Below are 26,156 nucleotides of genomic sequence, written 5' to 3' on the forward strand. Positions count from 1 at the left end.
CAAGATGTGATGCCGTGTACTGTCAGAAAACTTTCGTAAGTCTACAAATAGTTAGCAAAGAAACAGACAGACAACGACTTTTCATGCGCTTTAAGTAAATATAGCTCGATATAGTCCCGCCATGTATACCAAATATAGCTGCAATAATAATGTTAACATTAATTTTGTTGATAAAATAGCTTTAATTAAAAGTCAATTTCAACTCTTTTTAATAACCAACTTTCAATATTAAAAAACAAAACCGCTTTTAGCTCGAGCTAAATGTAAATAGTTAGATTTGCAGTTTTAATTTCAATTTGTTGCAACTAGCGCATTTTATTAAATTATTCAAAGAGAGTACAAAAAACTTAAACAAAATTTGTTTTCGCCTAATTACACAGTTGAGTTAACTAAATTAGGAAAACAGATTGTAATTGTATTTATCTTTATAAGAATTTCGCTGTATGCCTAACAAAAATATAATAATTGCCAATGCAATCATCAAAGAGAAAGTTAGTTGAGTTAGCCAGGCCCAAGGCTCAGCCAGCTTTTAAATGAGTTAACAATTTCTTATTCAAATGTGTTTAAGCAATGTAATTTAAGTTGCTATTGTTGCTGCCATTTGTTGTATTTACCTGTCACATTCATGTACAGGCAGATAGATAATTCAAGGCAGCTTTTATTTTATAATTTGTTTTCGGTTCATTGATTAGTTCAATTGCTATACAAAATAATCATATCCAGTAAATTAAAATTACGTACGTACAAAATATTCCTTTTACAAACTAATATCAAAGTTTAGTTATCAACAGTTTAATTTGTGACCGTCGCATGCAGCATGCGCGTGCCTTGCTCTCTCTATATGGTACTATACAGTTAATACATTTTATATCATTTGTATATTTCCTATAGCTGTTGCATCTTGTAAGTATTTTACTATTTGCTGTCTGTATTTGTTTCGATTGTTACGTTATGGCTATTAACTTCAATTTCCATTCTATTGTTACATTATTTTCCTTCTTTTTTTACAATATTAACTGCAGTCCGTTGCTTCAGCTAACTTACATGCAATCAATGACTTTGTATTTCTTTTTATCACAATTCCATTTAATAATTTCCATATTTGTTATCAATTCGCTGTAGATTGTTAAAACCTTTCACTGTTCGGGTTAATATGGTTTGCAATGCTATTGTCAACTAGTTTACAATAAATAATGAAAGTTGTTTATGAATGATAATCAGGCTTTTGGTTGAACAGTTAGAAAGTTCATGCTCTATACATATATATGTACATCGGAGAATAGTTATTGGGATGGATACTAGGTTGAAACTCATAATGTTGGTTGCTAAATCATAAATATAAAAATAAATCCATTTGCAAATTACAGTAAAGCTGTCAAATCAGACTATTGACCGATTCGTCAGTTTTGTTGCTGCTGCTGCTGCCATCCGCTGTGGCAAATGTTGCGGTTTCCGTTGCAGCTGTTGGTGGTGATGCAGCAGCTGCGGCTGCTGCTGGTGCTGGCTTGCCTGCATTTAATTTTGCTTTAACTTTCAACAGCAGAGCTTCAAAGGAATCTTCCGGCTGCGGTGCAGCTGGTGCTGCCTTGGGGAACACATACGAATGGTAGTTGTTGATACCCGCATTGTCTATAAATTGCCAAATATAATTAATTACTTTAATTAGATTCAACACGTTGTCAACTTACCCAAATCTGCATAGGAGGCGCGACAGAATGCGCGTCGTCCGCCAAAGCTAATGTCATACATGTTGATTAGCGCATCTCTGGGGCTCGTGTCGATTGCCGTGAAAGCGTCCTGTGCACGTTCAAAGGTCACAAAGCCATACTTCATGCTGTTCAATAACAAAAAGTTAATTAAGTTAACTGAACATACTTTTAAAGTCTTTTCTCTGTTGTCAACATACCCATTCTCCTTGTAGTGTATTGTTATTTGTTTGATACTGCCATAGGGCAAAAATTTGCGACGCAACAACTCCTTGGTGGTATCTGCCTCAATGCGACCCACATAGACAATGCGGCGCTCCTCAACGGCTGGCTGTGAGACATTGCGATCGACGAAGCCACGTCTATTGTTATTGTTGTTGCCACTGCCATAGCGTGTGGCCGATGTGGACCGCGAACGTGAACGTCTGTGCGGACTACGACTCCGATCACGATCGCTGTACTCAGAGCCCGATGTGGAGCAATTGTCACGCATTTGATTTTTCGAGCGGCGCTTATTGTAACTCGTGCGACGTTGTCGCTGCTGGCGTTCGTATTTTCCAGCTTCCGAATTGGACGAGGAACTCACCGAGCTACGATGACGACGGGTACTGCGCGACGAGTAGCCACCACCGCCAATACTGCTGCCACAGGCTGGCATCGCATCCGAATGACGCAAACGTTCCGTTGAGTTGGAATTGGAGCGTGAACGATATGAAGCCATGCTGCTGCACGTGGAAGACGAAGATGAACTGCAGCTAACTTCATTCAGTGCCGAGCCTTCAATGCGACGTTTACGATAGGAGCGACGCGTTCGCTCGCGCGATTGCCGTGTCGTCGGCAATGTCAGCAATGGAAATTCGGGTTGCAGATCAGTTTGTGTACCCATGCTGACCATGCGCTTTCTTATACGATTCTTGGGCAGATGCATGATGACCATATCCTCGCCATGCTGTCCATTCTTATCTGCAGCACCCGTTGTCGCCATCGCTGCAGGTGTCGCCAGCGCTTCGCAGTTCGTTTGCTTAACCACCTCACTCTGTATGCTGGCTATCAGCGAGTTGGTCATGTCCCTGCCCGCATCACTGCCATTGGAGATGTTGTACAATAGCACAGAGGATTTTAACAGTGAGCGTGATGAGGCTGTAGTTGTCTTGTTGTCTCTTAGTGCAACACTTGCCTGGTGCGGCGGTATCGTAATATCTGTATTACAGCTAACCGATACAATAATAATCTCTTCATAATCCGCCTTAAGTTTACTGCTGGCCACGGCCTGTGCAGTCGGCGCTGCGTCCGTCTCGGACTCAGCCTCCATGCAGTATGTGTCTTTAACTATATCCTTGAGAGGCGGCAATTTCGTTACCCTTGGCACCTTCGCGGTCACCCGCGAATCAATAATCTTTAGCTGCTGTGCTCGTTTCATCTCCAGCATGCGCAACACTTTGTTCTTGGCCACAGTGATTGGATCTGTGGCAACTACTGCTTGGCATGGCGGATACTTCAGACTGTTGACAATGTTGCTAATGGCTGCTTTATGCGGCGATTGTTGCGCCTTCTGAACAGGTGTTGTTGGTGGCAGCACTTTGCAAGGCTCCACTTTTACTTGTTTGGCTGTCATGGCAGCCGGCGTTGCCAGCTGTTTGGATGTAACAATTGTACCGCATCGCCGCTGCTTGTACTCTTCTAGATTGAGTTTGCGCTTGGGTGCAGGCGTAGGAGTCGCTGCGTTCTGAGAGGTAGCTGCCGCATCGCGCTCATGCTTCAACAGCGCTAAATTCTTGCCCCCCAGACCTAGGCCGGTATTAATTGGTTGCGTCTCCGTTGGCCTGGTCAATGCCTGCTGCTGTTGCCTGCCAGGTTTTACGGCAGCCTCTTGAGTTTTCTTAGCAGACACTTTAGACTTGCTGGCAGCGACTGTGCCAGCTGCCTTGTTGCCCACTTTGCGTTTAAGAAACTCGCATTGTTTTTTGTTGGGCACCAGACAAATATTGTTGCTGGGCTTTGGCTTCGTTGTGCTAGCAGTCGGAGCTGCTAGAGTAGGAGGAACAACAACGCTCGTTGACTTGGCTGCATTTTGATTGTAAGCCGACGCTGCCTTGTGCTATGTGGGGACATCATTTGAAGGATGAGTAACATACTTCAAACTGCTTATCGCACACCAATTTGTACTCACCTCTGCGGTATGTATGCGCTTAGCCGTTTGCTTGGGACACCAGGATGGATCGGCTTTTACATTGTCCACATAGCACAAATCATCAGTGGCGATGGGCTCGTCCACTTGTTTGCCCACCCACAGAGACTCATCCACTTCAATCACATCGACGGTCTCTACATCGATGATTGAATCCGAGTCGTAATCGGAGTCACGACTCTTGGATGTTATGACCACAGGATTAGGCAGCGTTGCGACTGGCCTCTCAGCTGTAATGACTTGTGGCTTCTTGGCTTTAACTAATTCTGTTTGTAATTTAATAGGAGTTACTGGTGCCACTGGCACAGCTTTGACATGTTGAATGTTTCGCGGACGCAAAGAATTTACATGGTCAGCGAAATCATCTTTGGTGATAAATTCAGCTAAATCAAAGTTATTCACATCAATATTCAGACCCAGGGCATCCGTTTCAGAGCAAATGGTGTTTGTGCTAAGCGTACGTCGCTTATGCTCCTCGCTGTCCAATACGAATGCATCTGCGGGCAGCAAGCGCTCATCAATCTCATCGTAGTCACTGGAGTGTGACTCATAATCTCCTATGGAAGAGCTGTCGGTGCGTGTACGAAATGTGGAATTGCTGCACTGGCTCTGTACATCATCGTCCCCAAGCGCACGATCGTCCGGATCGGGATTTTCGTCATCAGAATTAATTAGCAGGCTGATCTGACGCTGCTGTTCAAAGGCCGCTTCGGCATCGCAATCTGTGATGCCCCTATAGACCTGGCCATTGAGCATATTCGTATCATCGCTCAGCTGTTGCTCCACAAAGTCGCTGTAGAGAAGCTAAAAAGGTAAAACTTAATCAGAATAATTCTACAGTAGCAATAATTTCACAAACTTTACCAAGTTTTTTCTGTTCTGTAGCTGCTCCTCGGCCTCGTTTGGACTGAGCAACGATTCATCTGTCGGCTCAATGGGCAGAATACCATTGAGTGTGTCGGTTAACTGTAAACTATTTTAGGATTGAGAGATACATGTAGGTGAGCTATTAATTTGATATTTAGGGCCAAAAACGTACTCATCATTGGTTGGCCAGAAACTTGGTTCTGGATCATACTTGACAAAGTTCCCCTCGAAAGGATCCTCGTGAAACACATTCAGCATACGTGAATCCATAATATGTGTGTCTGCAATTGCAATTAAGATAATTAAATGTCAAATTAGAACGACCATATCATTAAGTAGAATCTTTGGTAGGATTATATATTTTCTGTAAAAAAACAAGTAGGCCTTGAAATCGAAATTTTCTTTTAGTTTGTGTGTCAAAAAAAATCGCTGACTTCACTTGCTCAGCGTCAAGAGCGCAGAACGGAATACAATTTTTAAGCGCATTCGTTTTTAAGTCATCAAAATTTTTTTACAAATTTATTAATGAAAAAACTTCTAATGCCCAAAAAAGTGATTACTCGACGTCAGCGCAAGGCGGCAGAGGCAAAGCGACAATCCGAATCGAATGCCCGTACTACAAGTGAAATGAATTGTTGCAATGCGGCAGTAACTGCCACAAATACGCTGGATGCTGTGAAGTCATCGTGCAATGGACCAAAGCCAGATTCTAAGTCGGATGGCACCAAACTTGTAGCTGCAAATACAACAAATACAAAGACAGCCCCACAGCAGCAGCTGGAGTCCGAGGATGTTGCCGAGGAATGTCCCGATGCCAAAACAACTGTAACAATTATCGTTAAGGACAAGACAACCCAGTCGGATAAAAATGTTTTTGATTTGCTTGTCGATGAGAATATACAGAAGCAGGTCGGCCTTGGACCAGAGTGTCAAATGCCGCCGCCACCACCGCCGCCCAATGAGCAGGGGTCGTTTAGCAAATCATTAACACGGCGTGCTGTTGCAACATTCACCAAAATCCAGAAGCTTTCGAAAGTGTTCAACAAGAAGATGAACTACAAGACCCCGCCGGCCAAAGCGACTGAACCGATCAATTTAGCTACCGCTCAATTGGATGAGACTATGAAGACGGCTCTCAATGGACCGCCAGGCAGCGATAATAAAGCCAATAAAACGTGCAGCTGTGAGTTCTGCAAAGTGGTACTAAACCAGCTCTTAGCCGGCAAGAAGCGTGCAAACGAAAAGAAAGTCTGCAAGAACGCCAACAGGCGTCTGCCACCTAATCCGATGCGTTCCATATCGCCAGGACGAACCAATGGCAACGACACTGTGGCAATTGGCCTGCCAGTGGAGGCGAAGTTCGAAGAAGATAGTAAGACTACGCAGACACCTACGATAGCATCTAGGCGGCGCATAATTCAAATGCTCGAGAAAAAGGAGAAGCTGCTGGAGAAGGATGTGCTCAAGAAAATCAAGCAGCTCAACAAGCAAAACACCAAAATAAAGGCAACGGAGCAGCTAATTAAGAAAAACGAGGTCAAGCAATACACCGCAAGGCCAAGTCATCGAGATATCACCGGCCCTCAGACGATATCACCTCCAATGGATGCAAAAAAAAAACCCATGCCTAGACTTGCAGTATTACAAGCTTCATCGGCTGCCAAACAGAAAGCAAGCGAAACCGTAAAAACACCAAAATCTTTTATCAAAGGCAAACAGACAGCCAAGGTAGACATATCAAATGCCATACAGCAACTCGCAACAGCTCCAGTAGATGCACCTCCAGCTGAAGTTATAGGAAACACAGGCTATTTTATTTTAACAGGCAACGATGCCCAACTGACAAAGCAACTCAATAATTTGGCAGCTCGCAACGTGCTAGTTCAAAACTGTGTGCAGCTCGAGCCAGGTGTAACTGATAAATTCGAGCAGCAGCTGGATCTACTAGGCAAGCATCGCGAGCAGGTACTTCAACGCATGAGAGATAAACATGATATGATGGCCAAGCGTAGAATAAGACGCTCAAAGGAACCAAGCAAATATACTTAACTTTAAATAGAAGATGACTAGACAGAATACAGCGAATGACAGTTCGAGCAAGTGAAGTTTTTACCTAAAAGAAATGTCAAAGCCCATAGGAAACCAAAAAATAAATAACTTTTATTCATACTTCTCCAAATAATAATGAAAAATTAATATGGTAACGGGCTAACTGCGTGCTCTATAGTTTATAATTATGCGGTTTTTTGTTTATCCGAAATTAAGATCCCTACATTAAGTTAATAAAAAAGAAATTTTTGCTTTGAGTGGGGACTCCAGTTTTAATGTATTCCAGATATCCACGTGAGTTATGTAGTCTAAGTGCTGCTTCTCAGTCTCTGCCTACTTTAACATTAAGAGAGAGAAAGCTCGATCTGTATGTAAAAACTCAAAAGCTCTCTCGAGGAGTCGAAAGCTTTTGAGCGCACTTTTTGGATGTGCACGTCGAGGAGTAAAGAACATGAAGTGAAATAAATACTTTTAGTTAAATTAAAAAGACAAAACACATTATTTATAAACAATTAAATATTAACATGTTATGTTAACAAAACTTGAAGTGAAATAAATACTTTTAGTTAAGTTAAAAAGACAAAACACATTATTTATAAATAATTAAATGTTAACATGTTATGTTAACAAAACTGGCGCAGCCGACGGAGTAACCAAAAACATTAAAATACTCACTAAAGTGCAGTTTTAAACGAATTTGTGCTTGTACGCAATTCCATACATATCAACCTTGTGCTAAAGACACATAACCTGAAAAGTAACGCGAAACGTGCCTTTGCAACTGCATTCATCTCTGTATGTATGTGTGACTGTGTGTTTAAATCAGCAATTGCACACACATACACCAGCATCTCGGAGTGAACTTATTCTGTTCACAATTGGTTCGATGACAAGTCCAGAAGAACATTTGGCATCGATTGGCGACGAGAACTAACAGAACTAATTCTGTTAGCATATTATACGATCTAAAGAACTCAACGGCTATTTATTCTTTGATAGCGATGGCAAACGACTTTACTTTATCGTTTGGGGATATCCTTAAGGATGCCCATCACATTCACGAGTACAGAGGAGACAACTCAAGGGCTCTATCATCATTTATTCGTGAAGTGGATATGATATTTTCATTATTACCTCCCACATCTCCCGCAGGAGTCTACGTCTTTCGCCGTGTCATCCTCAACAAAGTTCAAGGCGAAGCTCTACATGTTGTAAGAACCATCGAGAATTCCGAGCCGTCATGGAATGACATCAAGACGATTCTTATTCGGAATTTTGGCATAAAGGAGTCTTATAATCAACTTTACCAAGAGGCGTTTATGCTAAGTAACAAAAACAATATTACAGAATATTTTAAGTCTTTAAAAAGTATAATGTGTAAAATTAATGAAAAATATGAATATGATAATGTAAAGCGTCCTGAGTTTAGTCCCAAAAATGTCGAAGAAACTATGTTAAGAACATTCTTGAAAAATATCGATGTAAATTTAGCTTCAGTCGTAATTAATAGAAATGTTAAAAATTTAAGAGAAGCTTTCGATTTATTAGAAACCGAAGGTCTTATTAGAAATCCTAAACAAACATTTTCACAAAGTAATGAAAAATCAAACAAAACGGAAAATCAAAACTATCAATACCAAAATAATAATACATATAATCAAAAAGACCGATTCTACAAACCAAATTATAATAATCAAGATCACAATGCAAAACACAACAACAATTTCCAAAATGTAAAAGCAAATTCAGGAAACTTTCGATCAGGAACACAAAATTTAAATTCAAATCAGGACTATACAAATCAACAAAGTCATGTGTCAAAAATGGAAATTGATCATGCCGAAGTAAATAGAGCTAATTGTAGCCAATTTAAAAATGATAATCAAAATCAAAGCATCACTCATGAATCTGAGCAAAAGAACTGTTCTTGCCATGCAAATTTTCATACAATTGCCTCGAAAAATCACTTCCTTTGATTAAGTTAACTTTAAACAATGAAATAATCACTGCCTTGATTGATACTGGTTCAACAACTTCCATATTAGATAGGAATAAATTGTTACAATATCCTCGAAGAACTTTGTGTCACCCACTATCATTTGCATCTCTTAATTCAAAATCGCTAATAACGCAAGAAATCATAACTGATTTACCTCTTGAATTTAAAGAAGACGCCACAATGAGTTGGAAATTGACATCATTTAATAACAAATCATTCGATGCTATTATAGGGCAAAACATTCTTAAACCATTAAATGCTCTTATTGATTTTTACCACAATACAATTACGATTAATAATAATACTATTCAATTTCAAAATAGTTCACCATACTCTGATGAAGCAAATCAAATTGAACCAATCAAAATAGATGATAGAATACAGAGAATTCTTTTTAATGATTTAAATCAAGAAGAAAGCAATGCACTAACAAAAATTTTAAGTAGATTTAAAACATTAATATTTCTTGAAGGTCAGTGTCTTAGCAATACGAACATTATTGAACATCAGATAAAAACAGTAGTGGATAAACCCTTATATTGTAAGATTTATAGATATCCTCAAATACATGAGCAAGAAATATATAAACAAATTGAAGAAATGCTACAACAGGGAATAATACGTAAAAGTAATTCCCCATATAATGCCCCTTTATGGCTCGTACCCAAAAAAGCTGATAACAGTGGAAAGAAAAAATGGCGCATAGTTATTGATTACCGCAAATTGAATGAAAACACAGTAGACGATAAGTTTCCTATCCCCAATATAGAAAGTATACTGGATAAGTTAGGAAGAGCGCAATATTTTTCTACTATAGATTTAGCGAAAGGCTTTCACCAAATTCTTGTTCAGGAACAAGATAGGGAAAAGACAGCGTTTTCTACCCCCCACGGGCATTACGAGTTTAATCGAATGCCATTTGGGCTCAAAAATGCTCCTGCCACTTTCCAGCGTCTTATAAACACAGTTTTAAAAGAAATAAATAGAATTTGTGTCGTCTATCTTGATGACGTTCTTATTTTTTCCACTAGTTTTTCAGAACATGTTGGCCATATTCACACAATCTTTAAAAAACTTTCTGAGGCAAACCTTAAGATTCAAATCAACAAATGCAATTTCTTCTCAAAAGAAACTCAGTTTTTGGGTCATGTTTTAACCCCCGAAGGAGTTAGGCCTAACCCAACAAAAGTTAACAACATTCTCCAGATTAAAATTCCGAAAAATGTTAAACAAATTAGAGCTTTTCTAGGAATCACTGGGTATTATAGAAAGTTCATAAAAGATTTTTCTCAAGTAGCTTATCCATTGATTAAATGCCTTAAAAAGGATGCTAAGATCGATGTTAATGAACCCAACTTCATGATTGCATTTGACAAATTAAAAAGAATCATAACTGAGGCACCGGTACTTAAGTATCCGGATTTCAAAAAGAAATTTCAGCTTATCACTGATGCTAGTAACATAGCTTTAGGTGCTGTTTTGCAACAGGATGGTCATCCTATTTGTTATGCAAGTCGTACATTAAATGACCATGAGAAAAACTATTCCTCTATACAAAAGGAATTACTAGCTATAGTGTGGGCAACAGCTTATTTCCGCCCATATCTCTATGGAGTCAAATTCGACATTTTGTCCGACCACCAACCACTTAAGTGGCTGCTAATTAAATATAACGGAAAAGAACTTAATGAAACACTTTATAGATGGCTTGTGAAGCTTAGCGAATTTAATATAAACGTATCATACATTAAAGGAAAGAATAACCAGGTAGCTGATTTTTTAAGCCGAATAAGCAACGACGAAATTTGTGCCGTAAACATAACTAAATCTTGTAGCTCTTTAGAAAACAATGTTGATGATGTTAGTACCCAACATACACAAGCCAAAGACTTTGTGGACACACCTATTTTAGGCAACTTAGAAACAGTTGTTAATAGATTTAAAATACAAATCATTCTAACAGATAAAAAAACAATGGAGTTTGAATATAAGAATAGAAATAAGAAAATTTATTTAAATTTAAATGATCTTGAAAATGGAATGGAAGAAATTTTGAAGAATCATATCATAAAAGGCAAAGTAGGAATATTCAGTGAATATAACGACCACCAATACAATAAATTTCAACAAAAAATCATCCAAATTTTCGAAGGCAATAAAAATGTTAAATTTGTAAAATGCTCATTTCACGCAAAAGACATTGAAAATGAAGAAGATGTGTATAAAGAAATTGAACGATTCCATAAATATTATACTGGTCATTCAGGTATAAATGAAAATTACCAAAGTTTAAAACAGATTATTTACTTTCCAAAACTTCAACATTACATCCAAAAGTATATCAACAATTGTGACATTTGTAATCGGTGTAAATATGATAGGAACCCGGTAAAAGAAAAATTTAAATATACGGAAACACCAACTGATATAAGAAAAATTGTTCATATGGACATCTACACAAATTCAAAATGTAATTTCCTAACTTTTATTGACCGATTTTCAAAATTTGCTACTGCCTTCTATCTTGAGGATCGCAATAATCAAACTATAATCGAAAAAATGCGCTTGTACAAATCCCAAAGAGGAAGCTTTGAAAAATTAATAACTGATAATGAATTTAATAGTGTAAATATAAAAGAATATTTAAGAAATGAGAATATAGAAGTTCATTTTGTGAAACCGAACAGCCACACTGGCAATGCGGACGTCGAAAGATTCCATAACACTCTAACAGAAAAAATAAGAATTATATACCTTGAAAACAAAGATCTATCAATCAAAGATAAAGTTAGTAAAGCTATAGAATATTATAATAACAGCTATCACTCAACAATACAAGATACGCCAATGAATATTGAATATGGAAATTGTGACAAAAAAATTATACATAATAACATTCTAAAATATAAGAAACATTACATTACATCCGTAAATCAAACAAGAGAAAATTTTGAAGAAACTAGAAACGAAGGATATATAAAAAACTATAAGTCTCTAAGACACAAAAATGAACCGAAATATAGAAAATTTAATTTAAGTAATGTCCATAGTTCCAACATAAAAAGAAAGAAGAAATATCAGACTTCAACATAACATAACATAACATAATCTCCCACAATTGTATTCCTAACCCTTATATATATATATAAACGAATTGTAAAACTCAGGAGAGTCTTAATTTAAGCGATGGGGAAGTTATGTAGTCTAAGTGCTGCTTCTCAGTCTCTGCCTACTTTAACATTAAGAGAGAGAAAGCTCGATCTGTATGTAAAAACTCAAAAGCTCTCTCGAGGAGTCGAAAGCTTTTGAGCGCACTTTTTGGATGTGCACGTCGAGGAGTAAAGAACATGAAGTGAAATAAATACTTTTAGTTAAATTAAAAAGACAAAACACATTATTTATAAACAATTAAATATTAACATGTTATGTTAACAAAACTTGAAGTGAAATAAATACTTTTAGTTAAGTTAAAAAGACAAAACACATTATTTATAAATAATTAAATGTTAACATGTTATGTTAACAAAACTCGTGCAGTTGAATTCGAAATCGATAACATTTTCAATTTTGCGCGCACAGTTTCAACAAGTTGGCAACGCTGGAATGCACCAAATGGTCGTACAAAGCGAAACAGCAAAAAGCAGCGTGGCACGCGTTAAGCAAGCAACATGCTGTTATTTTGCCACCCTCAATATGCCGCATGTCAAATGCCGCTTCACTGTATTTAAGATGCTAGTAATACTTGCAAATTGACAACAATTTGTTTCCAGATAAGTGAATTCATACATTTGATGGCATATTAACAAACCGCCTGGCATTATGAAAACAATAACAACAAACACCACACAATATACATACATAGACATACACACACATGCGTACGCACACAAGGGCAAAGCCGCGACCACGTGTGTGTGAGTGCCGCCGCCGCACCATGTGCTTTTGCTTTGAGCATGTATGAGGTGTATGCGTGTACTTGCACGCGTATGTATGATGCTTAACAACAATCTAGTCGAATATTGTTAAACTTTACTATCACATTTCACACAGACACACACACGCATTTCCGAAGCACACACGTTTTGTTTAAAAAGCAATTTCGTGATAAAAAGTGACAAGAGATGGCAGACGACGAAATGCGAGCTCTCCAATTCCATGCGATTTTTGTTACATATATACACACATACAAGTACATGTATGTTTAGCTCGCATATCATCTGCACTTGCTGGCGGGAGCACCTGTGTTTAGTTAGTACACTTTGATTTGCAACACTATTCGGATATTACCTTTAAAGAATGCTGCACTAAACTATGCTTCAATTGATAAGTTAATCACTGTTTTTAAATTGTCTTGCTAGTTTTGTTTTGCCGTTTTCTGTTTGTCTGCTTTAACCTCACATGTTGAGCGCCGCGTCTGCAGTGCCAACACACAAACACTGTTTGGACTTTTTAATTTATTTAATATTGTTAATTTATTATTTTTGTACGCTATTAATTAATTTGAAATTTTGTATCAAATATAACACGGATTTTATTATATTTTTATCTAATAACTTTATGAATCACATTGCTGAAATGTGTTCACGTGGACGCGAACCGCGGGGAATAATTTTATTTCGAGAATGTGACCGTTGTCGCTGTTTTTCTTTACAGCTGTTTCCTAAACAGTGACCAATTCAGTAACAGTTGGGCTTACTGTTATTAGCATAAACAAAACAGAAAAAAATAACGTGCTCTGCCGTTAACAGTAAACATAATTTTAAAAAATTAATATAAAACGAATGTGACGAGAATTGGCGCTAACACATTTGTTTAATACAATAAATTTATATTTTTTGTCTGTAGATGTGGTATCAATACATAGCATATGAACGTCATATATTGTGTGAACATATAGGACCAGTAGCGAAGCTAAGTTGTTCACTTTTCGATTTCATTAACATCGATTCTTTTGGGCGATGCTTTTTATTCACATTCCATCGTTGCCTACGTAGCATTACAGTTATACATGCATTGAACTTATAAGTAAATTCTCCGGTACTTTCCACACCTCATTAATATGATCTACTCCATAAATTGGCAGTTTTAAAATTCAAAAGTTATTGGTTATCTGATTTATTTGTGTGGACATTAAATTAGCAGCTAGAGAGACAATGTGGGGCTGCCAGCATACGAATATACATATTGTTTTTTGTTTTTTTTAATGAAAGAAGATATATCTGAGATTGTGGGACAAAGCATTCTTGAAAATTGTCCCACAGCTTACATATTTTAGTTCGATTTAATTGCAATACATTCTGAGCACATATATTAAATAAAAAATTGGATACATATGTAATGTGTTCTGTGCGGAAGATATTCATATAAATAATTAACGACGCTTAACGCTTGTCCATTCACCATCATCGCCGGCCTTGTTTTCTGTAAAGGGAATTCAATTCGTTTTAAATTACCTATTGAATCACTAATATAGTTTGGACTCACCCTTGTCTTGTGGCTGATCGCGCTTGGCTGGGGCTTTTTCGTCACGTGGAGATGGTGCCGTACGCCAGTTACCACCACCTCCTCCGCCACCGCCTCCTTCCTTGGGTCCAGCACCACGAGCATCGCGCCTATCACCAGCCGGACGACGATTATCTCGATTATCGCGATCGTTTTGACGTGGCGAATCACGCCAGTTGCTGCCTGTTTCACGCTGGGGTTGATCATCACGACGGAAGCCACCACGATCATCACGATCATCACGACGTCCATCGTTACGGCGGAAGGAGTCACGATCGCGCTCGCGGTCACGATCGCCACCAAGACGATCGGTGCGATCACCTCCTCGACGCCACTTGTCATCGCGACCAGATGGAGCACCGCCCCCGCCACGCTCAGAACGATCCATGCCAGCGCTTGCGCCAGTGCCAGGTCCACGCTGGGATTCGACGGGTTCACGGCGCACACGCCAAGACGAATCAGCGCCGCTATCATTGTCCTTGCGATCTGAGCGATCATTGCGATCGTTACGATCGTTACGATCGTTACGATCATTGCGATCACTACGATCGTTACGATCATTGCGGTCGATACGATCGTTACGATCATTACGGTCATTGCGATCAGTTGGAGGAGCATTACGACGCCACTCGGTGGCACCGCCAGCAGATGCAGCACTTGGTCGTTCGTTACGATCGCCGCGTGGACGCCAGACGTCGCGTTCCTTTTCGCTACGCTCACGCTCGACAGCAACCTCACGGGCAAGACGATCGCGATCTTCCTGGATCTTCCGTTCGGCCTCCTCCTCCTTGGCACGTTGCTTCTCGTATTGTTGACGACGCTTCTCGTCCTCTGCCTCACGTTCCAGGCGACGGGCTTCGGCAGCGGCACGCTCTTCGGCCTCACGAGCATGGCGTATCTCTTCTTCCTTACGGAAGCGTTCTTCTTCCTTGGCACGTAGGAAGGCTTGGCGACGTTCCTCACGACGACGCACCACACGATCAGCGAGACGCTTCTTGCGCTCTTCGGCAAGAGCAATATCGAACTTCTCGAGTTTCTCAACGAAGAGAGAAGCGCGCTCCTTCTTGAGTGCATCGAGATACTCATCACGATCGGGATACATGCGCTTGAGACGATCCTGTTGGCTGACCGCATCCTTGCGTTCAGCAATTGCGTTTTCAATGCGAGTGGCTTCGGTGGCCTCCCAAAACTCTTTGTCCTTAACATTCTTCTCAGCCAGGTATTTCTCAAAGAGCGGAATCTCTTCGAGACGCTTGGCACGCTCAAAGTAGTCAATTTTCTTTTCTTGCGACTTAAGCTTGGATTGCAGCTCCTTGCGCTCTCGCTGCAGCTCTTCGCTTTCACGCATAGCAATTTGCTCTGCATCAAGCTTCTTGATGCCTTCCTCGTCCAACTTGGAAAGCATTTTCTTGCCGTGTGCGGTCTGCGATATTTGTTGTACTTTCTCTTTGAGGCTCTTCTCCTTGATGGCCTGAATTTCGTTCTCGTGACGCTTGCGCTCGCGCTCCTCCTGCTCCTGCTCCAGTCTCTTCTGCTCGGCCAACTTCGCTTTGCGTGACTCCTCTTCATGGCGCCGGGCTTCCTCTTCCTCGCGGGCATTATTCTGCTTTTCAATGAACTCCTTGCGATCTTCAATGATCTTCTGGCGCTGCAGAATCCGCTGATGTTCACGATCCTTGATCTCATGATAATGCTGTACCATTTGGGTGCGCAGTTTGGCCCTCTGATCACGCTCCCGATTTGGATACACAATAGAAACGGCTCGTGTCAACACGGTGGACATGTTGACCAGCTGGGAACGAATCTGCTCCGAAGGCATCGACTGCAGTGTCGGTCCGTCGGGACGATATTCGCGTTGACTCTCAGTTAGATCGGTGCCAAAGTAAATACTGTTGCGCTGATGATCAATGCGTATCTGCATATCATTGTGGCGCACAGACTCCACCAACAGCTTCTCCAGCTCAAAAATGTTGCAGAACGGTGCCAGTTCAAGCAAACGTTTAAACTCGATGCTCTCATAAACCTGAGAGATTTGGCGAATCAAACGCATTATAGTCACATCCTTTAACGATTGAATGTATGGTGTGAGTAGAGTATTCTCCGTTTCGCTGCTTTCAATGGTGTCCACAATTGACTGAATACGCTTGCAGAGGTTGAGTGGATTAAAATCCACCTCGAGCCAGTTGTATAGGTTGCGGAAGTCGTCAGACACTAGATTCGGCACATTCAGGCGTACCTAAATAATGATAAAATTAAGCAAATAAATACACATAATTACATTGCATTTCTGTTACTTACGACTTCACGGATTAGGGACACGCGTGTCGGGGGCTGGGGCAGGCCCAGCAACACGGCCAGTTTTTGGGCCTTCTCCAGTGGGCTCTTGTCCGCCTCAATAAACCGATCAAACTCTGGATGAGCTGAAGGCAGGGGTATTGACAGCGTAGCTAGCAATACATGAGCTGCCATACGCTGAAGATCGTCCTTGGTAAGGTTCTTTTTGAGCTCACGAGTTAACTGGAACAGCTTTAGCAAAGCGGCTGCATGGAAGAGCTGATTTCCAGCCTTGCTGAACACCATAGCCAATTTCTGATAGTAATTGGCCATGGTTTTTGGCACCGGCGTCTTCTTGGACATGGCCATCAGGCCGTGAATATCCTCAATGGCCTTGTAGGCTTCTTGCCACAGTTCCATTTGTATGGCCGAATCTAGCAAGTAAAGCCTGGTATCTAGGCACAGCTGCTGCGTCTCGACCTTATTGATAGAAACGCCTGTTGTTTGATTGCTGCTCTTGCAGATATCTTCAAGATGCTTGCGCAGCTTGTCACACAAGCGACGGAATTCACTCTTGCGATTATACTTCAAGCAGAACTGAAAAGCCATTCGCGCAATATCATGATAAAGCGCCTCGCAATGAGTGTTAACCCGCAACAGCTCCAAACACTGGCAATAGGATTCCCAAAGGAATTTTACCCACGGCAACAAAATGGTCCGATCCGAACGATCCTGAGCATCTTCGCCACAAACGGCACTCATTAAGATGCTCTCGGGTGTCGCAATATTATCAAGATCATCCAGTTCCAGTACTGCAACGGCGGCCGATGATTGCGCCTGAGCCGCCTCGGTGTGCTCTTCGGCCATTTTTAAGTATCCGCGTATAACATTCTCCAGTGAGTTCACATTAACCAGCTGGAACATGTTACGATATTGGAATAGACCCTCCTTGGCAATATGCGACTTCTTGAGCTCCACGCACAAGTACAGGTACTTGAACATGAGAGGCTCAATAACCGTCTCGGAGTAGGCATAATTCCACCTCTTGTTGCGGAAAACCTCCTGTAGCGTGTCCAGGGCACGCAAAGGTTTTCCCACTTCAATGAATTCTACATAACAGAAAAGACAAAAAAAAAAAAACGGTTGTACAAATTGTCATTCACAATGGAACATAAATGTGCGGTTGTCACTTTTGACATTTCGCTTTAGCCAGCTAATTCGCTGCCGCATGGAAAATTTTCTTTCACTTACCATTGGCCCGTTTTAGGGCATTTTCCGGACGTTGAGTGTAACGTGCCATTTTAACTTGATTACAATTTAATGCACTGACACTTTATTTTATTTTGTTCACAGTGTTTGGACAGCTATGAGGCTTGCTGTAGCAGAAAATTTATAAAAATCTTCAGCTCGCCTACGTGTGCCTCAGAAATTTATGCAAAATGACCGAGTTGACGTTTTACAGAGTTGCACGTTATTGCCTCAATCGATAGATATTTAAAAAATATCGATACTTTAATACCTATGTAAAGTTAAAATAAGAAAAACACATGCTAATGCACATAATGATATATACAATTTAGAAAAATGACAAAGTTATGGAAAAAATATATACTTTGGTTTGCCCAGGAGCATGTAGACTTTCGTGTCGCCGAATTCGAATCGATTGTTAAATTGTTTGGTCTACAATTTCGAAAGCTTTCAGAACATCGATTGGTAACAGACATGGCCTACTTCATTGAACCAATTTTATTACAAAATATATTTTATAGAACCCATTTTGGCTAGTGGAATTTCCAAATGATGAAGCTGCACACCAGTATGCATCACGGTCAATTGCACTACGCTCTATCATCGAGCTATATTCACATGCCCACACATTGCCTGAATTTCACAGGGGATTGAAAGCTTACGTGGATTTGCATCAAGGAGCACTCAAAGAATTATTTGGGGCAGACAGCTTTAAGATAACAGTGGAGACATACAACAAGCACTTCAGCCAGCGTGAAAAGGTAGACAAAATTGAAGCTATGGACTATTTGCCAATCGAAGGCGCTGTCAACCTAAAGAATCCACAAGTTGAATGGTGGTATCTGGAATTTTGGGGCTTGGATCCCACTTCTGTGCCTGCTGCACCTGAAGATATTCTCTTTGGCCGCATGTTGTTTCAGGGACAGCGACATTTAATCAAGCAGCTCTCGCTGAAGCAACGCAAATTCATTGGCAACACAAGCATGGATGCCCAGCTCAGCCTGCTGATGGCCAATCAGGCAATGGTACGTGATGGTGACCTTGTTTTTGATCCATTTGTTGGCACCGGTTCGCTGTTGGTGAGTGCAGCGAAATTTGGTGGCTATGTCCTAGGCGCCGACATTGATTTTATGATGGTGCACGCGCGCTGCAGGCCCAGCCGCATTACCCAGAAGGTGCGCGAAAAAGATGAGAGCATCCGCGCTAATCTGCAACAGTACGGATGTGCAGATCGCTACATGGATGTGTTGGTCGCTGACTTTTCTAATCCCCTGTGGCATAGACGTATTTCCTTCGATAGCATCATCACCGATCGTGGGTACAGCTGTTGCTAAGAAGTTACCAACCGAAACTTACGTAAATATCACTTCTTTGATAGCTCCCTATGGAATACGCGAGGCGACAGAAAAGGTGGAGAATAAGTGTAATCCCAAGGATAATACACGAACAACGGATATGGCACATTATCCCTCAACCTCGCACTATGCGCTGCATCATTTATATGCAGATTTACTGGAATTTGGAGCAAAGCATCTAAAGGTGGGAGGACGCCTTGTTTGCTGGCTGCCCTTCCATCGGTAAATAGACAAGCCAAGCCAAATGCCAGTTTCTGATATAAACCAATTCTAGCGAGGATTACAACGAAACTATTATACCTCAACATACGCATCTGCGACTCGTGGCCAACTCTGAGCAACAACTCGCTGGAAATACAGCGCGACGTCTGCTTACATATGAGAAACATATGGAGTACCTTAAGGAAGACAGTCCCAGTGACGATTCGAATGAGACACAGCTCTGCTCTGCAGCCGCTCAAAACTTTAGAGAGCGCTATTTTAATACAAATGGCGAAATAGAATCACGTCAGGAGCGACGCTTACGAAAGGCTGCATTAAGGGAGCAGGGTCGCCTGGAGATGGAAATGCGCGGGAAGCTGCCTAGCGATGGGCGAGCCAAGAAATGTGATTTAAACAAGGCGCGTTTCAACTAAATAATTTACTAATATATTAACATAAGTATACATGTATCGTTCTTATTAATTTGTGACTCGTGCCTGTGTTTCTGAACGCACGCAGCACTCAAAGATCTTCGCAAAGCTGCCCAGCAACGCTTCTGTTGCCTCGGCTATACTGGTGTGCCGCCCAAGCTGTTCTGTGAGCGAGGTGACGCCTTTGCCCTCGATGCCGCATGGCACAATGTGTTCGAACCATTTCAAATCAGTACAGCAATTGAGGCCTATGCCATGGGTTGTGACGTAACGAGAACCGTGAACCCCGATAGCGCAAATCTTGCGATCATCTACCCAAATTCCTGTGTCTTTTGTCGTTGTCGCATTTGATATGCCCATTTGACGACATGTTTCAATTACTGTGCGCTCCAATGTGCCTACATACCACCGTATACTTGGTGTGAATTGACGCAGGTTTATAATCGGATAGGCAACCAGTTGGCCTGGACCATGAAATGTTATAAGACCTCCACGATCCGTACGATAGAAATCGGCGCCCAATTTGCGCAGTCGTTCCTCATCCTCAATTGTGTATCCTTTTGTTCGTAAGCCAATGGTATAGACGGGATTGTGCTCTAATAGCAACAAGAAATTACGAAATTCCGAATACTGTGAGACATTTTGTTTGGCAAGTTCTTGCTGAAGTCGCAAACCAGCTGCGTAACTTTGCCGTCCAGCGCGCACAACGGTTACTAGTGGTCGGGCTGTTCGCATTTCGTATAGTTTTTAACAGACAGTTCGCTGTAAAGGCAATCGAACGACTTGTTACACTAAGCAAATTAACAGTGTCGATATATCATAATCGTTCATTTTATTCGTTACATAGGAATTTTGCGCCAAGCTGCCAATCTTAAATATCTAACATGTCAGTGATAAATAGTGTGACCGCATGTACCCGTACAATATAATCCTGAGTTCTGTGGACGCGTTTAAAATTTTCCGCGGGCTTGATTTGACATATTATTAATTTTCGAGTGACTCAAAAAAGTGAAAATCAAGCTCATGGTTCTTAAATGTAACTGTAAGTGTTGAAATATACTATTAAGCTGTACTATAATAATATTTGTAATGTTGAAAATTAGAAATAAGCATCGTGTTAACATGTCTGGCAGCAACAAAATAACAGAATGCAGAACTGTTGTTTACAGCAAGCGAAGTTATTAACAGCGTCGATACGTATCACACAATTTATTTGAATTTTATTAGGATAAACTAAATGGATTTGAATTTTATTTTCTGCTTAAAAGTGTTACAACTATATTGCAAACACATATCGAGAGTCTAGTAAATATGCAATCTCCCGAAATAATTTTATTATTAATATTTTAAAATTATAATTACCAGACTGGCAAATCACATATTGAATCAGTTTATAAACGTTATTTATACTCAGCGAATAATAAAGAGTCGCAGATACCAACGAAATTGTGGGAAAAATGTTTTTCGGCAAAAACGCGTTAAATCGATTAAATCTATGCAGCCCTGTTCACGTTCATTGTGAGTGGCATTGGTGCCACATACACTTACACACGCAAGCATAATATATTATTTGTGTTAAGACTTATTGCAAAAAGAGAAGTGTAGCAACTGTATTTCAATTAGCATTTGCAATCACTATTTGCAAGTAATTATAGTAACTCATAAATGGAACGCCAAGCGTATAAAACGCACAAACGCATGAAATTCTAATAGGACATAGCGTCAGTGCAAGCAATAGGCACTGGCAAAAGTTTTTTTTTTTTTGAGGATATGACGACGCGGACACGTCAGGATGAGCGCATTTGCTCAAGTGGAATGGTTGAGGATGAGGCTTTTGCTGCCGCCTATCACAACTTGCCACCACACAGTCCGGAGTTTGCCAATTTTTTGGCACATCAGCAACATCAGCAGCAGCAGCAACATCAGCAGCAGCAACAGCATCAGCAGCAACAACATTTGTTGCATCAGCAGCAACAACAGCAGCAGGGGCAAGGGCCATTAATGTGGCCACCACACATGGGTGTCCAATTTCCACCGCACCATCCCCACCCACCACCGCCACCAGCACATCATCATCATCAGCCACCACAACCGCAGCCAGCTCCATCTCCGCATGTCTATAATGAATATCTATACAATCTGGCGTACTCCGGACCACCAGGTCAAACCGAAACGTACTCTGTGCTGCCTGTAGGCCATGGCAATTTTCTTAAAGTCTATCACTGTCCAGAGAATGCAGTCAACGACGTTTACGCCCAGCATGCGGCAGCGGCAGCAGCAGCCAACTACTCGCATATCAATATTGCACCATCGAATCAGCATCAGCATCATCAGGCATCTGCGTCAGCCGTACAGAACCAGGCACAGCCGCCATCAACAGCAGTACAGCAAACACCACTTTATGAACTGTTTGCTACCAGTCCTTTGCTGCCAAAGCCAGAGATGAACATTGTAAACCAGCAGCAGCAGCAACAACAGCAGCAGCAGCAACAGCAACAACAGCAGCAGCAACAACAGCAACAACAACAACAGCAGCAGCCACCTCCACAGTTTCATCAGGTTGATGATATCCCCGCTGGCGTCACTCCTGCTGTAGCCAGCAGCAGTAGCGCTAATTTGTTTATCAATAACCTTGTAAATAACTGGTCTCCCAATCTAACGGGCAGCAGTTATATACAGTTCGGAGCTGAGGCGCCCGAAATGACGAACGCCTATGTGGAAGCCAAGCATATCCCAGCGAAAGCGCCACAGCAGCCAGCATCGCCTGTTAAACTGCAGCAGCCACCGCCTCTAGCTGAGTACCATGTTAAAAGCGTAGAAGTACAGAAAATTAACCCAGGCAGCAAAGATGCTACCCGAAATCCAACATTAGCAACAGTAGCAGCAGCAGTAACAACAACAACAACAGCTGCTTCAACAACAGTAAACACCACTGCCCTAAAGAAGCCACCAATTGTGGTGTCTGGCTTGCCCGAGGGCAAGAAGCGCATTGTGGCTGAGGTGAAGCCTATGCCCATGTCCTATTCTGATGTATTGAGCAAGGGCAGCACATTGCGTGGCACCTCGACAACAATGCTCGCTAGCAGCCATGCGGGCAATGAGACGCGATCAGTGAACAATTTAGAGAATGGTCATCCAACACAACGACGAGCAGGCAAGGAGGATAACAATGGCAATCGGGAGTTGCGCAACAATGCTAAGCGTTCGCCGTTGCATGAAATCAAGGATGGCCAATCCGGCAATGCAACAGGACATCGCAACAAGAAGCGGCAGCAGTCCAATCAAGGATCACAGGCAAAAGCGGTAAATCCCAGAAGATAGACAGAAGAAGACAGAAAGTTCCATTTGTTGTTCTAGAAGCTTCAGCAATCGTTGATAGCCAAAGTTCATAAAGCAATCATTTACTTTAGATACTTCATATATATATATATATATTATTATAATTTTTATTGAACTAACATATCTTTTTTTTGGCATGGCCAGTCATTGCAGCAGCAGCAGCAGTCGCAGCAACAACAACCGCAGCAACAACCACAGCAGCAGCAGCAGCAGCAGCAACAACAGTTTCAACCATCCTTCAGGTCTGCTAAAGCCAATGCTGAAAAGAAGCGCTCTACCCAAATGAAATTTGTGAACAACACGAATAGCCCGAATAATCTTAATGGATTCGGCGCCAAAGCCAACGACAGTAAGGTTAACAATAATAGCAGCAGCGGCAGCAGCAGCATTGCTACCAGCAACAGCAGCAGCGCACCCAGCAGCAGCAGCAATAATAATTTTTCAAGCCGAAAGTCAAACAATGGCAGCAACAACAATCGCAGCAGCAGCAGCAGCGTTCACAACAGTAACTCGCATGCAAATTACTCGAATGCCAATTCGAATAATTCCAATAGCAACAACAACAGTCACCACAACATCAGCAGCAACAGCAATGGCAATAACAATGGCAATTCCTCATCGTCGTCGAAGCGCTATGCGGGCTCCTCGAATGCAAATTTAAGCTCCAACTCTGGATCATACTCGTACTCCTCGAAGCGCAATCGAAGCAGCGCATACGGTTCATCCAATTCGCCAGCACATGCTAGCGCTTCGAATCGCAATTATGAGCTGGCCCAACGCATTCTGCACACCTGGTGGATATATACGCTCAAGTTGATTACCTGGCTGTTCTATTTGGTCTACGACATTGTCGTGCTTGGCTGCAGCATGGCGTACGAACGCCTGACCACAGCGTATTTGGCTGGTGTCGCCTATGCGCGCCAGCTGCACAAGGAACTGAAGCAGAATTCCGGCAAACCGAGCATCTGGTGGCGCAACTATTGGCGGCGATTCGATGCGCGCTTCAAAAAGAACTCTCGCTGGGCACTTTGGCGACGATTCTACAAGCGAAAGCCGCCGGAGGCTAATGCAGAAGCATTCAAAACGGGTCGCCTGCCTCAGACGGGTGAAGAGGCCATGTACTCACTGTTGAACTGCAAGGGGAAGGATGCCTACAGGTAACTATAACCTAACATTATATACACTTGATTATAATTGAAATATATTATTGCAGCATACTGGGCGTCCCGCCGGATAGTCCACAGGAGCAGATACGTAAACACTATAAGAAAATTGCCGTTCTGGTACATCCGGATAAAAATAAGCAGGCGGGCGCGGAGGAGGCATTCAAGGTGCTGCAGCGTGCATTCGAATTGATTGGGGAACCGGTACATTGAACTCACAGTTTCGCAGTAAAGAAAGTGTATTTAATAGCATTAATGCTTTCAGGAAAATCGTCTTGCCTATGACCAAAGCATTGCCGAAGCATTGCATGCGGAAAAGGCGTGGACGGAGCTACACGACTTGCTATCGCAATTGCAAACCAAAATGACCGAGGCGGCCAATACTATAAGGTAAGCGTCACGAATAGCTTAGCAAACTAATTAATCTAAACTCACCTTTTCTTGCATCAATAGATGTAGCACCTGTGCGCAACGTCATCCTCGTAAGCTAACTGAACGTCCTCATTATGCAGCGCGCGAATGCGCGTCCTGCAAGATACGTCACTCGGCCAAGGATGTAAGTAGAGCAGAGAGAGTAGAGGTCGTTTGGCATTATTAGTAACATATTTTCCACATCGCAGGGTGATATTTGGGCGGAGACAAGCATGCTGGGTCTGCGCTGGAAATATTTGGCGCTCATGGATGGCAAAGTGTACGACATAACCGAATGGGCCAACTGCCAGAAGGGTGCGCTGTCGCATCTAGAGCCTAATTCTCATATGGTACAGTATCGCATTGTGCGCGGCGCTCAACAGCAGCAGCAACAACAACAGCAGCAGCAGCAACAACAACATCAGCAGCAGCAGCAACATTCACACCAGCAGCAATCGCAATCTCATGCACATCATCCTGGCGGACCAGCCAGCGGCGTTAGGTAAGTCCACATTGATCATATGTGAACTAATTTATATTTATATTTTATATTTTAATTTACAGTGAGGCTACGCTGCACGAGTTTTTGGACAATTTGTATAGCGGTCAGCATCCGGGTGCGCCCAATGCCACGTCCTTTGCTGGTAATGCACGCCGTCGCACACGCCGCAACTAAAGATCGCTGTGTGTGAACCGTAGACTTAAGTGTTTTTAAAATCTCCAATTTACAGCTCTTATAAGCATGGCGCCGTTGGCTGCTTACTCATATAGATAAACTCTAAATCTAATAGGCCAACATCAGCGCAACCATCTCCCAATTTAGTACACACACACACACGAATAGACCACAAGCGAAGCAGATTAAGTTCTATAATAACTCTACTCGACATAAGTACAATGACTACCAATTGCTGTTTATGATTTATTATATTTGTGAATTTTTGTGTTAATAATGGTCTGGCATAAGTCTAAGGGCATTCCGATAGCCCATCACTTAAGTAGTTGACGTCTGTGTTCTACATTTTACTTTCTGCCTACTGCTTATGAACAGCTTAACACGCTTAGCTCGTAGCAAAAACAAGCCTAATTTTAAGTTAAAATTATAGATCGTAAACGGCTTATACGCCACGCCATGGCGTATAAACTGAAAAATATATATGTAAAATCTAACACATCCGAATTATAAATGTTAATAAAAATCATATATAGGAGAGCCAAACGCAGCGAGTGTTTCATTGACATGATCTGTAATAAAATTGAAGTTTAATATGGAAACAAATTTGGGTTTTGCATAAGCGTATTTTTTTAGTGTTTTATTGAAAAAATGCTCCACTCCATTTCCGCCTAATTTTCTACACATTATTTTTCTTTTCTTTTCTTATTTGTTTTTTTTTTTGTATTTTTTCTCTGTATAATAATAATA

The 26,156-nt window shown here is 41.4% G+C and overlaps 5 protein-coding genes across 6 annotated transcripts; 2 read left to right on the forward strand and 3 right to left on the reverse strand.

The window, feature by feature from the left end:
• Positions 1-320: 320 nt before the first annotated feature.
• Positions 321-13,298, reverse strand: LOC111605484. Its single transcript, XM_023324020.2, has 7 exons — positions 13,097-13,298; positions 4,934-5,042; positions 4,759-4,867; positions 3,877-4,698; positions 1,907-3,804; positions 1,689-1,834; positions 321-1,629 (listed from the first exon to the last, which is right to left on the reverse strand). The coding sequence occupies exons 2-7, from the start codon at positions 5,029-5,031 to the stop codon at positions 1,376-1,378; spliced, it is 3,327 nt and encodes a 1,108-aa protein (XP_023179788.2). The 5' UTR covers positions 5,032-5,042; positions 13,097-13,298; the 3' UTR covers positions 321-1,375.
• Positions 13,299-14,129: 831 nt separating this feature from the next.
• LOC111605481 (eukaryotic translation initiation factor 3 subunit A) lies at positions 14,130-18,113 on the reverse strand. Its single transcript, XM_023324016.2, has 4 exons — positions 17,837-18,113; positions 16,610-17,694; positions 14,294-16,547; positions 14,130-14,230 (listed from the first exon to the last, which is right to left on the reverse strand). Exons 1-4 carry the CDS (start codon positions 17,883-17,885, stop codon positions 14,181-14,183), a joined length of 3,438 nt encoding a protein of 1,145 aa, XP_023179784.1. The 5' UTR covers positions 17,886-18,113; the 3' UTR covers positions 14,130-14,180.
• Positions 18,114-18,133: 20 nt separating this feature from the next.
• Positions 18,134-19,839, forward strand: LOC111605482 (tRNA (guanine(10)-N2)-methyltransferase homolog). 2 transcript variants are annotated; one of them, XM_023324017.2, is made up of 4 exons: positions 18,134-18,298; positions 18,355-19,147; positions 19,212-19,410; positions 19,463-19,839. In XM_023324017.2, the coding sequence occupies exons 1-4, from the start codon at positions 18,170-18,172 to the stop codon at positions 19,821-19,823; spliced, it is 1,482 nt and encodes a 493-aa protein (XP_023179785.2). In that variant the 5' UTR covers positions 18,134-18,169; the 3' UTR covers positions 19,824-19,839. The 2 variants fall into 2 exon arrangements, with proteins under 2 accessions (XP_023179785.2, XP_023179786.2); XM_023324018.2 differs by lacking the exon at positions 19,463-19,839 and having other exon boundaries at positions 18,355-19,151; positions 19,212-19,329.
• A 4-nt stretch (positions 19,840-19,843) lies between these two features.
• LOC111605483 (putative lipoyltransferase 2, mitochondrial) lies at positions 19,844-20,735 on the reverse strand. Its single transcript, XM_023324019.2, has one exon. It carries the CDS (start codon positions 20,553-20,555, stop codon positions 19,869-19,871), a length of 687 nt encoding a protein of 228 aa, XP_023179787.2. The 5' UTR covers positions 20,556-20,735; the 3' UTR covers positions 19,844-19,868.
• Positions 20,736-21,342: 607 nt separating this feature from the next.
• Positions 21,343-25,939, forward strand: LOC111605524 (basic-leucine zipper transcription factor A). Its single transcript, XM_023324085.2, has 7 exons — positions 21,343-23,123; positions 23,304-24,316; positions 24,373-24,526; positions 24,588-24,712; positions 24,776-24,878; positions 24,943-25,235; positions 25,298-25,939. The coding sequence occupies exons 1-7, from the start codon at positions 21,591-21,593 to the stop codon at positions 25,407-25,409; spliced, it is 3,333 nt and encodes a 1,110-aa protein (XP_023179853.2). The 5' UTR covers positions 21,343-21,590; the 3' UTR covers positions 25,410-25,939.
• Positions 25,940-26,156: the final 217 nt, after the last annotated feature.

The sequence above is a fragment of the Drosophila hydei genome, unplaced genomic scaffold (assembly GCF_003285905.1).
Source record: "Drosophila hydei strain 15085-1641.00,03,60 unplaced genomic scaffold, DhydRS2 tig00000290-arrow-arrow-pilon, whole genome shotgun sequence".
In the NCBI taxonomy this organism is placed as follows: Eukaryota; Metazoa; Arthropoda; class Insecta; order Diptera; family Drosophilidae; genus Drosophila; species Drosophila hydei.